This window comes from Myotis lucifugus, unplaced genomic scaffold, assembly GCF_000147115.1.
Source record: "Myotis lucifugus unplaced genomic scaffold, Myoluc2.0 scaffold_17, whole genome shotgun sequence".
NCBI lineage: Eukaryota > Metazoa > Chordata > Mammalia > Chiroptera > Vespertilionidae > Myotis > Myotis lucifugus.
The window spans coordinates 13,874,783-13,889,726 of record NW_005871065.1 but is presented as its reverse complement, the minus strand read 5'-3'; the positions used below and the strand labels follow the sequence as shown (position 1 = coordinate 13,889,726).

General features: G+C 38.8%; 1 protein-coding gene across 1 annotated transcript in view; it reads right to left on the bottom strand.

The window, feature by feature from the left end:
- CHD7 (chromodomain helicase DNA binding protein 7) overlaps positions 1–14,944 on the bottom strand; it is a 121,084-nt gene that overhangs the window by 46,800 nt on the left and 59,340 nt on the right. The window contains exons 4-6 of the mRNA XM_023750903.1: positions 12,990–13,127; positions 11,854–11,919; positions 5,935–5,990 (exon numbers count right to left, since the gene is read on the bottom strand). Of these exons, the coding sequence (XP_023606671.1) occupies positions 5,935–5,990; positions 11,854–11,919; positions 12,990–13,127 (260 nt within the window). The remainder of the gene's footprint in view (positions 1–5,934; positions 5,991–11,853; positions 11,920–12,989; positions 13,128–14,944) is intronic.

The following is a 14,944-nucleotide window of genomic DNA, read 5'->3' as shown; positions in this document are numbered from 1 at the left end:
AATGTGCCTTCTGTCCTAGCCCCCAGCTCTCTTATCCACTTCCCATAAAATAAATAAATAAATAACCCAACAACAAGATGTTTTATAAGTAAATGGATTACACTTCAATACAAAACAGTTAAAACTAGAGGGTGGCCTTAATTATGAATTTATATTTTGAGCCTTTTACCATTAATTGAGAAATAAAAGGTTTTCATCAAGTTAAAACTCAAATTTCAAATGTGAAATAGCAAAGGCAAACCTAACACTTAGTCCTATCCAGAGCAATCAAGGAGAAGGGCCCACCGCCCGCCCTCTGATCACCCATGCCCCTAACTGCTCCTAGCCAGTTCTTGCCTCCCAGCCCAGCCCAGCCCTTCCAGCTCTGCAATGATGCCCCTTGTTCCCTGTGCATTCTCAGTCTCTAATGTCTACCCTGTCCTTGCAATGGGCACATCCCCTCCCCTTCAGACTCACCAGCCTGCTCTGAGCACGTTGTGTTTTCTCTAACCTCAACTTCAATACTCTCCATCCTCCCTTTTCCTTCCCCAGCACTCACAGGTATATAGTTAATGCTTTATGGTAACTTTGACATTATTTTATTTGGTATTTCAATATTCTTTAGTACCATCATTCTCTCCCTACCCCTGATGGCCTCAAGTGTCACTTATTTCTCTTACTAGTGAGGGCATTAAAAAGAAATGAGGGGCTTGAAAATATATATATATATATCTTTCAAAATCAAGGTACTTACTCTTAGAAACTGTGCAGCCATTATGAAATCTTTCAAAAATGATTAATGATATGGGAACACTTATGATATTAAGTATCATATCATTTATATTTACGTAATGTTTAATATGCATTTTCAAAGGGAGGACTGATTTAGTACTACAATTGACTGAGGGAGACACTGACTTTAAATATATATGCCTATATAGATATGAATTGACATAAACCCTGTACATACATATTCATAGAGAAAACACACTAGATGAAAATGCATCAAAATGTTAATAATGATCATTTTGTGGTGGTAAGATTGCAAGTATTTTATTTTCTACTTTCAACCCCGATCTTCCAAATTCTCAATATACAGTACTCTGTACTGCTATAACCAGAAGCAAATGTAAGCATGACCTATCCTAGTCTCCTACCTCCTGGGGAGGAAGGGGCTACGTGCAGTCAGTGCTCTTATCTTGACTGCAGTGCGCAGGCCTCTGAAGCACCACCAGCATGACCGGGAGGGCACAGGCCACCACCGGCGTGACCGGGAGGTGGGCACAGGCCACCACCGGCGTGACCGGGAGGTGGGCACAGGCCACCACCGGCGTGACCGGGAGGTGGGCACAGGCCACCACCGGCGTGACCGGGAGGTGGGCACAGGCCACCACCGGCGTGACCGGGAGGTAGGAACAGGCCACCACCGGTGTGACCGGGAGGTGGGCACAGTGCTTCTCTCTCTCTCACAAACTGGGCTGAAGTTTTCGGTCAGTAACTCTGCTTCACTATAAGGAGAAAACCCCACCCCAGGCTTTTCACCAAGATCAGAAACAAGTGAAGGGTGGGCTCTCTCCCCACTATTATTCAACATCATATTCAAGGCATTATCCAATGCCATTAGATGAGAGAAAGCAGGAGGAGCAATACAATAAGAAGTAGAACTATCTCTATTTGTAGATGATATAATTGCATAACTGGAAAACCCTAGAGAATCAATTAGAAAATTAATTCAAAATATAAAATAATTCCAGTAATGTAGCAGGATATAAAGTTAAGTCAACAGTCTCCATTCACATAAATAATAACAAGTGAGAAGATGTCATATTACAGAAAATCTCTTTTATAATATCAACAAAGATAAAATACTAGTAAGTTTAATAAGAAACGTGTGAAACTTAATATAAGGACATGTTTAAAACTCTCCTATAACAGACACAAAATTAGAGTTGAACCAACTGTAAAGATATCCTTGTTTTTAGACAGTCTGAATCAACATTATAAATTTGCAAATCAACACAATGTAAATAAAAATATAAACAAGCATTTTTATGGAGCAAGACAATTTAATGCTGAACTAAATATTAAAGTAAACATGCAAGAATATCAAAGAAAACATTAAAAATGGAAATGATCTTAGGGGAATCTAGATATTAAAATACACTGTAAAACCTCTGTAAGGAAAACAGTGTGCACAGGCTCACGACGAAAGGATTAGACTAAACCACAGATACAGAGTCAAATAAATATGTATCTTTACTACAAAACAGCTGCACCTCAAATAGCTGGGACAGAGATAAACACCAAGTGGATGAGGCACCTACACACAGACAATGAATCCATGCGAGCTCTAGAGTCTGGAGGAAAACACGGCGATTCCTCTCTAACCTGGATGCAGAGAAAGGCTTCCTAACTGTGACTCAGAAGCCAGTCCCAATAAAAGAAAAGATTAGTAGGTATAACTGTATAAATATAGATATTTAAATTTACAATGCAATAAAGTTAAAAGACAGTCGAAACTGGGGGTGAGGGAAGGTAGCTGCAATATACAACACAGATAAGGAACTAATATCCCATATAAAGAATACTTAAAAATTGAGGAGAACACAACAGAAAAATGAGCAAAAGGCATGAACAAACAACTGACAAAATAAGATATACAATGCCATTAAACTTAGGAAAATATGTTCGACTTCATTCAGAATAAAAATAAATGCTACTTGGAACTACACTGAAATACAATTCCGCAGAAAAAGTAAAAGTAAACTGCACTCTGTTGGAAAGGCTGAGGGAAAGCGGGTGCTCTCTGCCATTGCGGACTGGATGCAAACCGACACAGGCCTTTGGAAGGAAATGTGGCAATGACAGAGCCGCATGTACCTTCGGCCTCTGATCTTGCAATCCCACTTCTAGGAATTCACCCTGAAGCTATGCCTCCAACAATTCGAAAATATACAGGTGTGGGAATATTTACTGCAGCATTATCTGTTACTATAAACTATCAGAAGCCACTTATAGAGGAGACTGGCTGAATAAGCTATGATATAGCCGTGCAATGGAGTACTATGTAGCTGTAACAAAGAATGAAGAAGACCTTATGAACTGTCAAGTCATTTCCAGAATGTAGTCTTGTGAAAAAAGCAAAGTGCAAATGTATACTGCTAATATGCTATTCTTTTATGTGCAAAAAAGGGGGAAATAAGTATTATATTTTATATGTGTAATATGTATATATGCACATACACACATACACATATCTATGCATGTTCATGGCAAAATTTTGGAAAGGATAAATCTGGGATTAATAAGAAGGAAAGCAGGAATGGGGTGGAGAGGGGGGTAACACTTCTTTGGTGTGTAATTCTGATTTTTGAACCAGTGAATATTTCATGGACTTGAATTATATGTATCAGTAAGACTGGGGGCAGGGAGCTAAAAAGGAATACAAATACAAACAGAAACTAATGAACCAAACTATGTAGCAAATAAATAACCACACTGAAAGGGGGCAGGAGGAGGAAAAGAACTAACCCAAGGAAATCTTGAACAAAGTATTTAGCCTCTGTACCCTCAGGCTAAATTGAAAAAACTATAAACAAATACCAAATGAACTTGTTAGTAGGCTTCTTTTTCACAGAAATATGGTCTAGTCATTCTGAAACCACTTCCTGTATATTCTAAGACTGACAAATAAGCAAACATATTATAGAAAATAAGAGTCAGGTTTCTTGTGGTCAAAGAAGGGAGTTATTAATATTAGAAGGGGAAAGGATAGAATAAACCCCGTGGTGTTGAAATAAATTTGGAAGTTATCAATATAAAGGCACTGTTTTTTACTGCTGTTAGGTTGGTAGGTAGAGGTGTGTGTTTATGTAATTAACATATATGTGTGTGACGTGTGTATATATGTCACAGAGACATACACATGTCCATGCACGTAAGTGCACACACCGACATAAGCACCCCCCTCTTAGCCCTGTCCACTGAGAGGGCCGAGCATGACTCCCCAGCAGCCATGAGCACATCTAAGAAAACTGCCAGAGGAGTCTGGAGCATCGCCCTGTGTCAGAAAAGTAAGGAAGAGCTCAGAGAAGACGGGCCAAGGCAAAAGGAGAGAGGGGCCAGATTGAAGGGGCTCCCAATGGTCAAATCTGGGATACTGCGAGCAAAGTAAATGATAATAAAGAATTATGACCCATGGAGTCAAGTAAAACGCCACAAGTCTGCACGGCTATAAATAAGCAAATGGGTAAAAAGGTTAAAGCTCTTCCTTATAGTTGAAACCCAACTAATAAATTTAGGAGTGATGAAATCACTAAATCACCACTTAGCAGCCATTATCACATTTATTTCAAAGTATCTTTCTACAAGGCACTTTTTAATTACACAAAGAAAAACAAACTCTTTGTACCATTTTTGCATTATTCCTGTAAAACTGAAATTATGTCCAAAAAAAAAAAAGGTTAACAGAAACTGTTCATTTTATGGACAGTTTAATTTCCTTTAGATCCCAATCATGTCAGCTAGGAAAGCTGTTGTTTTAGAACCTTTGCGTCCTCTCATCTGACTGACGAAGGACGGCTGGTCCCCCGGCCTGGCAGCAGTCCCTGGTCCGGAGCACCGTGAGCTCCTCTGGGGCTGTGCCAGCCAGGTGAGATGTTTCTATGACCAGCACCCCAGGTCCCACCGCCCCACCCTGATTTAGTGGATGCCTACCTGCCGGTGCCTTTTATGGAATCATTACTTAAGCACCTTTGCTCTAACTTTAATTTGGTAAGTGTACCAAGAACTCACTCTCTCTGGCTTACTTTGTTATCTCTTCCTTACCTACCCTTACCACACTCTTTATACGACTATATAAAATCATGTCATACTCATAATTTCCAACTGTGTAAACTCATTGTGCTCTGAGTAGCAAATGATGACGACATCGAATGTTTACTGAACATTTTTTATTGCCAGACTCCGTATTTCCTTGTACTCTCACTGTACGCTGGTAAGAGGCTTCCTCATCTTCTTACTAGGTAAAAGGTTTTGCTCACAGAACTTCAGAAGTGCACCGGTTCATTAACACAATGCCAAGTGCAACACTGCAGAAGGATAAAAAGCACGAGGCTGATACTTTTCTTATCGAGGGTAGGGTAAGTTTTCTTAGGCTGTGCGGACAGTAACTCCAAAAGCCTGTCTTTAAACCCTGGAATTTATTAATATGGTATTTGAGTTCCTTCTCCTAGAACGTTTAAAAAAAATTTAATGTTTATGTTATCAGTGAGTGTTCTCGTCCTTGCCCTGTGACTGTTACTTAGGTTAGAAAACGTCCTTAGTCTTCTTCAGCAAGATGACGACTGATCCTTAAAACGATGCTGTCTCGCCAAAATGTGTGTTCAGTCCTAGTAAACTGCCTACATCTACAATGCAGAACAACACACTGTGTTTTCAATTCAGTTTTTTAAAAGTTATGCAATTCAACTTCACCGAACAAAAATTAGAAACAAAAACAGGTAGACATAGCTCACTGCATTTCGACATGTGAGTGACGTCACGGTTTTCTAGGGCTTGGGCCTGACGGTGGACTTCTCGCCTCAAGTGCCCAGCATCCCACACACAGAGAGGGGAGGAAGGGGAGCCCCACAGAGTGAAACTCCTCCTCAGAGGACAGGCGAGTAGTATTGCTACTCACTTTCTCTTACTGTAGGAGTTCTTACCCCTCTAAAAAGAACTTCATGGTTATGCATGAGAGTTAGTCCACCTTTACACCCATTACACCTTTTCCAGAAAATTAAATTCATGAAATATCAAAAGGTATTAGGCAATGGTCTTCAAAGTTCTAAATAAATCACACCACAGTTTCCAAATTCCCAATTATTTTTTATTTTCCCAATATTTTTAAAGCATTTTTTAGTACTTCAAAAAATATATTCCCCAATCCAAAAAAAAAAATCACAATCTACTTACAAGTTTTTGTATTTCACATAGAATTCCTCAACTTCTACCTCCTCTCCAGATTCCTTCTGCAACAAAAGAAAATTTCAGGCACATACTTAAAACCATCTACTGGAATATTCCAAAAGGAAAGGGTTACTCCCATCCGCACATGAAATGGGAATGACAGAGGCAGCACAGGCCGTCCTGGTAGCAACGAGCACGTTGTGAGCTGGTGGGCGGCCGGGGGTTGTAGACCGACACACTTAGGCCCTTGCACGTTGCTCGACGTGCTAAGGCTTCTAAGACATGAATCATTTTAACTCCTCCCTAACCACATGCAGCTTCATTCACAACAACCTGACCCCAAATCTGGCTTCCTGCCAAACCCACAGTGTTAAGTAGACGCCAAGTGTACCATTTTCTCAGGCAGCAGCCAATTAGCAACTGCTCTCCTGAATGCCATATGTATTATTCTTGGCTGCCTCATGGCAACTTTACATTGTGGGTTTTGTAATGTTTTAAAATATTTAAAAGACATTTATTCCTCCATATAGTTAATAACTCTAAACAAGAAACCGTATAAAACTAAACCTTGTGCGTATGCTGTAATTTCGGTGCATCAGTATTCACAGTTTTAGTTTTACTCACTGGTACAATTAAAATCTCTCAGACAAGATGTCTCACATGCATCGCGGCCAAATAAAATTAACACTCCAAATACTACACTGAGGTAAGGCTAGCATTGTGATGCACGCCAGCCAAATCAAGACTTCCCTGGTCACTTTATCAGTACCATCTCCCTTGATCCTACCGACCACAGTGGATGAAGAAGATACCACTCGGATGACATGTTCAGCATGCCTTTCAAGAGATTTTTTCCTTTTGGTTTTAGGCTATTGAACAAGTCATAATGTGTAATTTTCTTCTGGAACATTTGATCAGATAAATCGGGGATACAGATATAAACACTACTTACAGATGTTTAGGAATTGGTTGTACACTCTTACAAGAGCACCCAAACCTGCCTTGAGGGTCACACTGAGCTACGCTGTCTCGGAAATACTGCAAAAAAAAGTGAAGGCAAGTAGGAACATGAGAGAGCCTACAGTCTCCCTCAATCCCTAATCTTCAAACTATCGCCAAGATTGTGAACTTAAACTTTTCTTCAAAACCCTCACATGTACCAGTTAAACCTAAATTTGAAACAGTTCTTCCACCTGCCTAAAGGTCACCAAGAAGACAGTATTCATGAGGGTGGTCCAAACCCATTAATATCGGGTTCTGCCATAATGGATCTAAAAACGGTCACAACCATAAAACAGCTCCTTAAACCAAAGTACTCAGAACACCGTCGATGTTTCAGACTTTTAGTTGTCCAAAATGAAATGTTTGCTGCATGTCTTCAAAAGCCAGCAACATAAACCTGGAGTTAATTTAGAGATAAATGTAGCCAATTCTAGTGACAATGCATCTAGGACCCATCTTACTTTTTTCTAGCAGTGACTTCAAGGTTATGTTATCTTTGCACAGAACTGGAGATTCTAGAAGAAAGGCAAAGATAAGATAGCAGATAACCAGAGAAAATAAAAAACCAAGGTGAGCCTATACCTTCTGATGCTTCTCATAGCATACCATGAAACTGAAACCTAGAATGAAATTCAAATGTCTGATCTACTGCCCTAGCTGGCTTGGCTTAGTAGTTGGAGCATTGGCCAATGGACTGAAGGGTCGTAAGTTTGATTCCAGTCAAGGGCCTGGACCTCGGTTGCAGGCTCAATCCTGTGCCTGTGTGCAGGAGGCAACCAATCAATGTGTCTCTTTCACTTCAACGTTTCCCCTTTTCCCAATCTTTCCTGCAGTGCCGTCCTTTCCATCTCACTCCACGCGGTCTCACCACCCCGTCACTGCAAAGTGGGCACCAAAGCACACAGGATCAGCTCTTGGACAATAGAGATGGTTTTCATTCTGTCTCTATTCTGTTCCCAGAAAGCTCTGACTCTTACAACCATCAGCTGTCCCTGACTCTGCTTAATACCCATTTTCTCGTCATGATCAGCTTTTCCTCTGGGAACCTGCTGTGGAGATGCCGAACAAGAGGTCTAGAGCTGTCTCAGAGGAAGCGATTAGGTTCTGAGGCCCCATTCAGTAGCACCTGGAGCTGGTGTGGAATTATCCCAGGGCCCATTGCTTTCGGATGTCCCAAATTATAAGCCTGTGCTCTAACTGACCACACACTGAATCACCTCCTTGCCCCTAGAACTATAGATAGAACTGTTTTTGTAACATTTATTTCACATAAATATTATCATGCTGATTGCTTCTACATTACTAATAGCAAAACAATTAACCAGAGTGAAAATTCATAAGCCCTCAGGAGCATTATTTTAATTATTCTAAATGGTGGTCAGTTTGACCAGCCTCTGGTGATAGTTGAAAACAGCTCCAACCCCTACTACCCCCAATGCCTTAATTTTCAGAAGTCATTTCATAGCAGGCATATATAATAAAAAACTGAGTCAAGACACTATTTCTGCACACACAAAAATTTCACTCAACTTTATTCCTTGGATGGCTACCATTAAATTTGACAGGCCTCTAAAGTAATTTTATGTGTTCAACAGAATAATTTGAGAAATGAGTATATGTTTTTCATTAGACTCCAAAACGAATCTATTGAAATTCTTATTATTCATATAATAATTAAGTTCCAAACATATTAAGCCATTCTTGCCTCACTGTTCACATGAACTTTGATCAGGCAACGAAGCGACTCCTCCATCACCTGGAATCTACACCAACCATCCAGCAAATGACCCTGTAGAGCCTGAAAGAATGAATGGCCTTTTCCTAAGCATTTTCTTAGTAAATTAGGCAGTCACTGCAGAAACAAAGCTTCACTTGAGTATAAAAAAGAACAAAATTCTCTGAATGCACAAAAGAATGAGAATGTACCTTAAAGTATCAATACGGCAAAGGTACGAACCTTTCCTACCTCTGGGCCAACCCACCACATACTCTATGAGAGATGCCATATCGTAGGCTCACTTGAGGATAAAAGGACTTAGGAACAAATGGGATGAAGACTTCGGCCTTCCTTATACTCTATTTTTTGTTCCTGAGGTTAGCTAATGAGGATTAAAACAAACACCTTGGGATTTAAAATAAGCCCTTCAAAAGAAAATATATGGTGTAGAGAAAGATAAAGAATTTTAAGGAATACAGTCAGAGTTAACTTTTAAAACAATTCAGACCTTCTGATACAAAAAGGATTTGAGTTTTCCTCAAAGCAGAAAGGGCTACATGATGACTAAACGTGGAAAACAAAAGAATTAACCTTATGCCATCCAAAAGCCCATTCTTAAATCTACCTCAAAATTCAAGTACACGGGTCAACTCTATGCCTTGCACTGGGTCTCACCCATATTCATTTGGGCTTAGAAAAACACAAGTGCCTCTTCAGCTGCCCCTACTTAAAAGGAGATGCTATTAAATAGGGGACCTCTGTGAATCTCCATCGTAACAGATCATTCTTTAGGCTACAGTGGTGACATCGACTAACTCTGAAAACCATCAACTGCATCCCCACTATGTGTCAGCACTGTGCAGGGTCGGCTCTGAGAGCTCATGGCCAGTTTCTATAGTGCTGCCAGGGGGAGATAAAGGCACCTACCTTCTCAGAGCTACTTCTTCAATTATTCATGGTAATAGGAAACAGACCAGCAGGCACAGCTAGCATCCACGGGAAAATCTCAAATTTCCTTTTGTTTCTATGTGCCATACTTCCCTCCAATGTAGTAAAACTGATAACTAACATAGCTATTTCGAGAACATTAGCAGTTTAAAAAGTTAGTACCTGCTAATGTGGACAACCTTCCAATGGTTTTTTTGTTGTCCTTTATGAAATACTGGTAATCTACAAGCACTTCGATGAGCTCCACAACTCCTCTTACTTCAATCATACCTCAAGGCCTATCTCCCCCTCCAGAGAAATGTTGCCATTAATATTCTCCATCCTAAAACTCTCAACAAACACTCCACCCTCATATAGATTATAGTAATTTTAAATTCCTGTGATAAGATAAACCTGGTCATCTGTATAAATGGTAATACCTATTTCTAAAATGTGGGTACCTATCTTTTTAAAGTAAAAAAAAAAAAATAAAGCCCTCAAGTGGGCAAAATAGAAGTAAAAAAGCAATGTCCTACATAATGCATAGTCTAAATAGCTCTGGATAATAGAGCTAATTATCATTTCAACCCCCAAACCTGCTGAGTATGCCTGCTGAAGCACTTCTAAATGAATGAAAATTAATATACCCCGTCCAAACCACAAGCTATTTACTCAAACAAGTCACTTCAATTCAGTGAAGGGGATTATTCTTTAAAGCATGTCAAGTATTTAAATTTTACCATATATCCACAATTCACAAATTAACAGTTCTAGAGTCATTAGTAGGACCAAAAAAACACAACCTTTCTAATGAGTTAAACAGTACTCATTTCTGCTTGAACAGGTGGGAAATTTGGTTGAGATTTAATTCATCAGAGAGGAAATCCTCATGTTCAGAGTCACCAGACAGCCACTCCATACACCCCTCCATACCCTCTACACTCAATTCTAATTTGAATAATAGAAAAAGCAAACAGTATTGCAATAAGGTAAAGAGAAGTTTACTTGTGGTGCCATGCCATTTTCAGTCTACCGGGGGTGGGGAAACTTTCTTCTGCCAAGGGTCATTTGGATATTTATAACATCATTCGTGGGCCATACAGAATTATCAACTTAAAAATGAGCCTACTATATGTGGTCAAACATTTAATTAACTCACACTTAATGCCTTGGCAGGGCCAGACGGAGTGATTTCTCAGGCCTCATATGGCCAGCAGGCCAGATGTTCCCCACCCCTGATCTAGATAGTATTGAATAGTAAAGGTTTCCTATTTGATAAGCCTGGGATCTCACTTTAAGTCCCATAATCTTCCCTTTACCTAGTTCTCTAGATGTGAAGTTACACTTTGTATATATTTTACTTCAAAAACACACTCAACAACTTATTTTACATTTCAAAACAATGACGTTGTTTCTACCCACCTTGAAAGCAAATAAAAAGAAAGACCTGTGCATTTGACAATGACTCAAGCTGAAAGACTGACACCTATATCTAAAGAAAACCACTTTCTAGAGGCACCAAAAATTGTATGCTGGAATATGTAAATGCACCTGGGTGCCTATGCCATTCTTCAAACTACAGAAAGCATTTTCTCAAACTGGGCAAGAAGAGAGATGGTTGGGATGAAATCAGGAATCTCAATAGTAAAAGAAAACAGTGTTACTGAAATTCTTTGTCACCACGTACGTGTCCCTCAGTGACAAAGTCATCAGACTAATGACAGGTACTTAGAGCTCACCTTTGCAGATCAGCATGAATTTTTAAATAATTTTAAAGAATAAGTGAGATCTTCAAAAATTACACTGAAAATAGCTCTGTATTTCACCTTTGCACTGAGAAAAAGATATTAATATTTTAATTGTATGAGAAAACACCTATTCCCTAAAATGATAAACTTCCATGGGGGATGGGGAGCTAGGGAAGGGCAAGGAACCTTCTTCTTAAGGGAAATGAGAGATCAATTCATATTTACTATTTTTATGAATAATATTTATGAAAAAAGCAGCCTTTAACCCTGAAAGTCCTATACATTTGTTTGAGACTTTTGAGTTTCTTGCCTACTCTAAATGGTGTAATAAAGCACTGGTTGGTTGATATACCTTAATTTGGGGCTGAATATCCCAAAGATTTATATTGGGCTATACATCAGACAGCATTAGCATTGTCACCTGAAGTTTTATTTCCCAATAGTAAAATCTCTAAAGAAAACTATAAAGCAAAAAATAATTTAAGGGTCACACATACACCATCATTTTTGATCACTGCAAACGGTGCTCACCTGTTTTTTCACGGAACGACTACTCATGATTTTTTCTACCAATGGACCTTCTGCATCAACAGATTCCTAAAAAAGAAAGGAGAATGAATCCATCCAGATGGAAAACATTTCATGATAAGCTGTAAAAGCAAGAAACCATTCCCTTTTAGCATCTACCTCTATGCCCTTTAAATTCCTACCCTTTAAAACACTGGGTACAAAGTCACAGTAGGGAAAAATATGATTGAAAAGAACAAAAATCTCACTCTGCACAAAGGCAAAAGGAAGATCCGTGTGTATTGCTTCGTGATTATATAGTTTAATTACGTGGTCTAGCACGGATCCCTGAAGCCAGAGAGCATTCAGAAACTCCAGCTGCCAGAAGAAAACCATCTCTGCATGAGAGCCGTCAAAAACACAACTTTCTTCATCTAAACCCACGGGGTAAATATACTCATCATTCTGTGACTATTGTAGGCGGCTTTTATCCATGGAGGTCACATGAAACGTTACATAACAATCTAACATAGCACAGATTACCAAATAAAATGCAAAACTCCATTTAATATGTTTTACAATGGGTTGCCAGTGGTTAACTAAAGAACAATAATGGTAAGAAAAGGGCATTATTATATAATCTATATATTTTTTAAAAGATCTTTACCATAATCAATCCTAAGTTACTACCCATATTTTATACAAACTATTTTATATGTCATTTACATTGCACAGAGAATAAAGTATGCCCTGCTGGGTACTACAAGGCAGTAATTTCATAAAGGGGCTCCTATGGTGCCTAACAGCAGGAGACAAGCTTGAGTGGTTTATTAAAGTCCCAGAAGCTACAGCATTGAATTTTCAGAAGTAAATTCAGCTTCCATGCATCCTAGTTCCGACTCTTCCTCAACACAGACCATTCATTCTCCAAAATTGTGTCAAATCACACATCACAGGCTTGTATAAAAGTACATTTGGCGAACAAGGCGTTTTAAAAGATGCTGCTAAACAGCTCGTGTCCCATAGCATGGTAACCAACATTAGATGAATGCTCTCCAGCTTCAACTCCATTGCTTTGCTAAACTTTTCAGGTTCCGGCTACAACATTCCCAGTCCATCGCGCCAACTGCAGCGAGAACCACACAAATCTGGAGGCTAACCTGCTGCTCTGACTGCGAGGTGTTCGAGGGGGATTCTCTCCCAGCAGCATCTGCATCATCTGCCTCCTCATCAGAAATCTTGAACTCCAAGTCTTCAGTGTAGCGCTTCCTCTTCACCTGCCTGCTGGACCGTCTCTTCTAAAACACAAACCCAACAAAGGGAGTTTAAAATCCATCACTGATGCACGTTATAACTTCTCAGGATGGTGAGGTGGGTATTTTAAAAAATTAATCTTAAAGAAAAAATAGCCTTAACCCTGTAAATCCCCTAAGAGACCATAGTGGCAATGATTATCATGGAAATAGAGGGCGAGGGTGAGGAGATCTGAAGTCAGCCACCTGGGTCAGCTGTGGCTTTGCCACTCCCCCAGCTACCTGACCTTCAACTAGGAAATGGAGATACCAACAAATCTTATTCCCCAATTAGGCCAGTGTACCACTCAAAAGTGAAGGCAATTTTGAGGCTGGTGATGGATATATACGGGTTCATTATACTTTTCTCTCAACTTTTGTACATTTACAATTTTACCCATAATAAAAAGTCCATAAAAGTGAAGGCACTGGAAGATAATCTACATTATTTTCCTATTGTAAGATTATAGATAAACACTAGTATACTCTTATCCAAGGAACCAATAATATTTAAGAGGACCTTTAAATAGAAGGCTTGCATCTTAATCTTGTCCTAAAAGAAACAGTATGAAACCTTTGAAGAGATAAAGGACAGAACATCAGAATCTATAATGAATGACTATGAAAAGTAATTTTATTTAAAAAAATATTTTTACCACACTGATTAAAATGTAAGAGATTGGTAATAGCTAGTATTAGTAGGATTGTTAGCAAAATGGGTCCTCTCTTACCACAGTGGTCAAAATATCTTTGCAAGACAGTGTTGTCCTATCTGTGCACATTTAAAAATTGCCCACCCTCTGGCCCAGCAACTGCACTTCTAGTAAGCTACATAACATAACATATCTTAAGAATATCTGCAAGAGAAATTGTGAAATAAAAAGAAAAGCAAGTCTCATAATCAGTAGCAAATAATTCTATTTAAGATAACAAAAAACCATGTGTGTGTATTTCTATGTGTGGATCTTCAATACCAGGGTGGGCAAAAGTAGGTTTAAATTATCAGCCATCATTACCTAAATATATAAATCATAAGCAAGGACACAAAATAACAATAATAAGAAGACAAATACTATAATTAATAAATAATACAAGAATAAGCTGTTTTTGTATGCTCACAATACTATAAACCTATTTCTGCCCACTCCTGTAGGTAAACTCCTCGAAGACACTGTATGTCTTGTTTACTTTATGACTCAATAAATATTTGCTAAAAAATGAATGTATAATATGCATGTTTGCAATAACAAAAAATGTGAAAAAACACATAGCAAATTGTTAATTACTATTAATTCTGGGGAGGGAAGTAAATGGCAGAAGGAAAATGGTTTTGCACATTTTGTTCAGAATAATTGTTTAACCTTTCTGATAAAATAATTACTTTTGTCAGTTAATTAAAAATGGGGAGAAAATAACCTTTTCATCAATGTATTGGGATAAAATCTAAGACAACGCTAAAATGACATTTTAAATCTCTGATAAATGCAATATTACAATGAGTTTGCAAAGCACATAGAAGAAATAAAAATATTAAGAGAGGTCACACAAACATTTTTCTAAAAATTATGAAATAAAACCTTTTAAAGAGCCTTGTGGATTTTAAAGTTGGACAGATAGGCCAAGGCAAATTACCCACTATGTTGACCCAAAGGGGTCAGACACAGTGCCTTATGGCTCATGTCAGGACCAACAAACCCAGCCTCTTGCTCAAAGAGGACTGGTTTTAATTAAGATCCTGCTCTCTGCTCTCAAAAGGGAGAGCAGCTCAAAATACAAACTCAGTGTACTATGACCATCAAATGGGCTGTTTGAGACTGTGAACT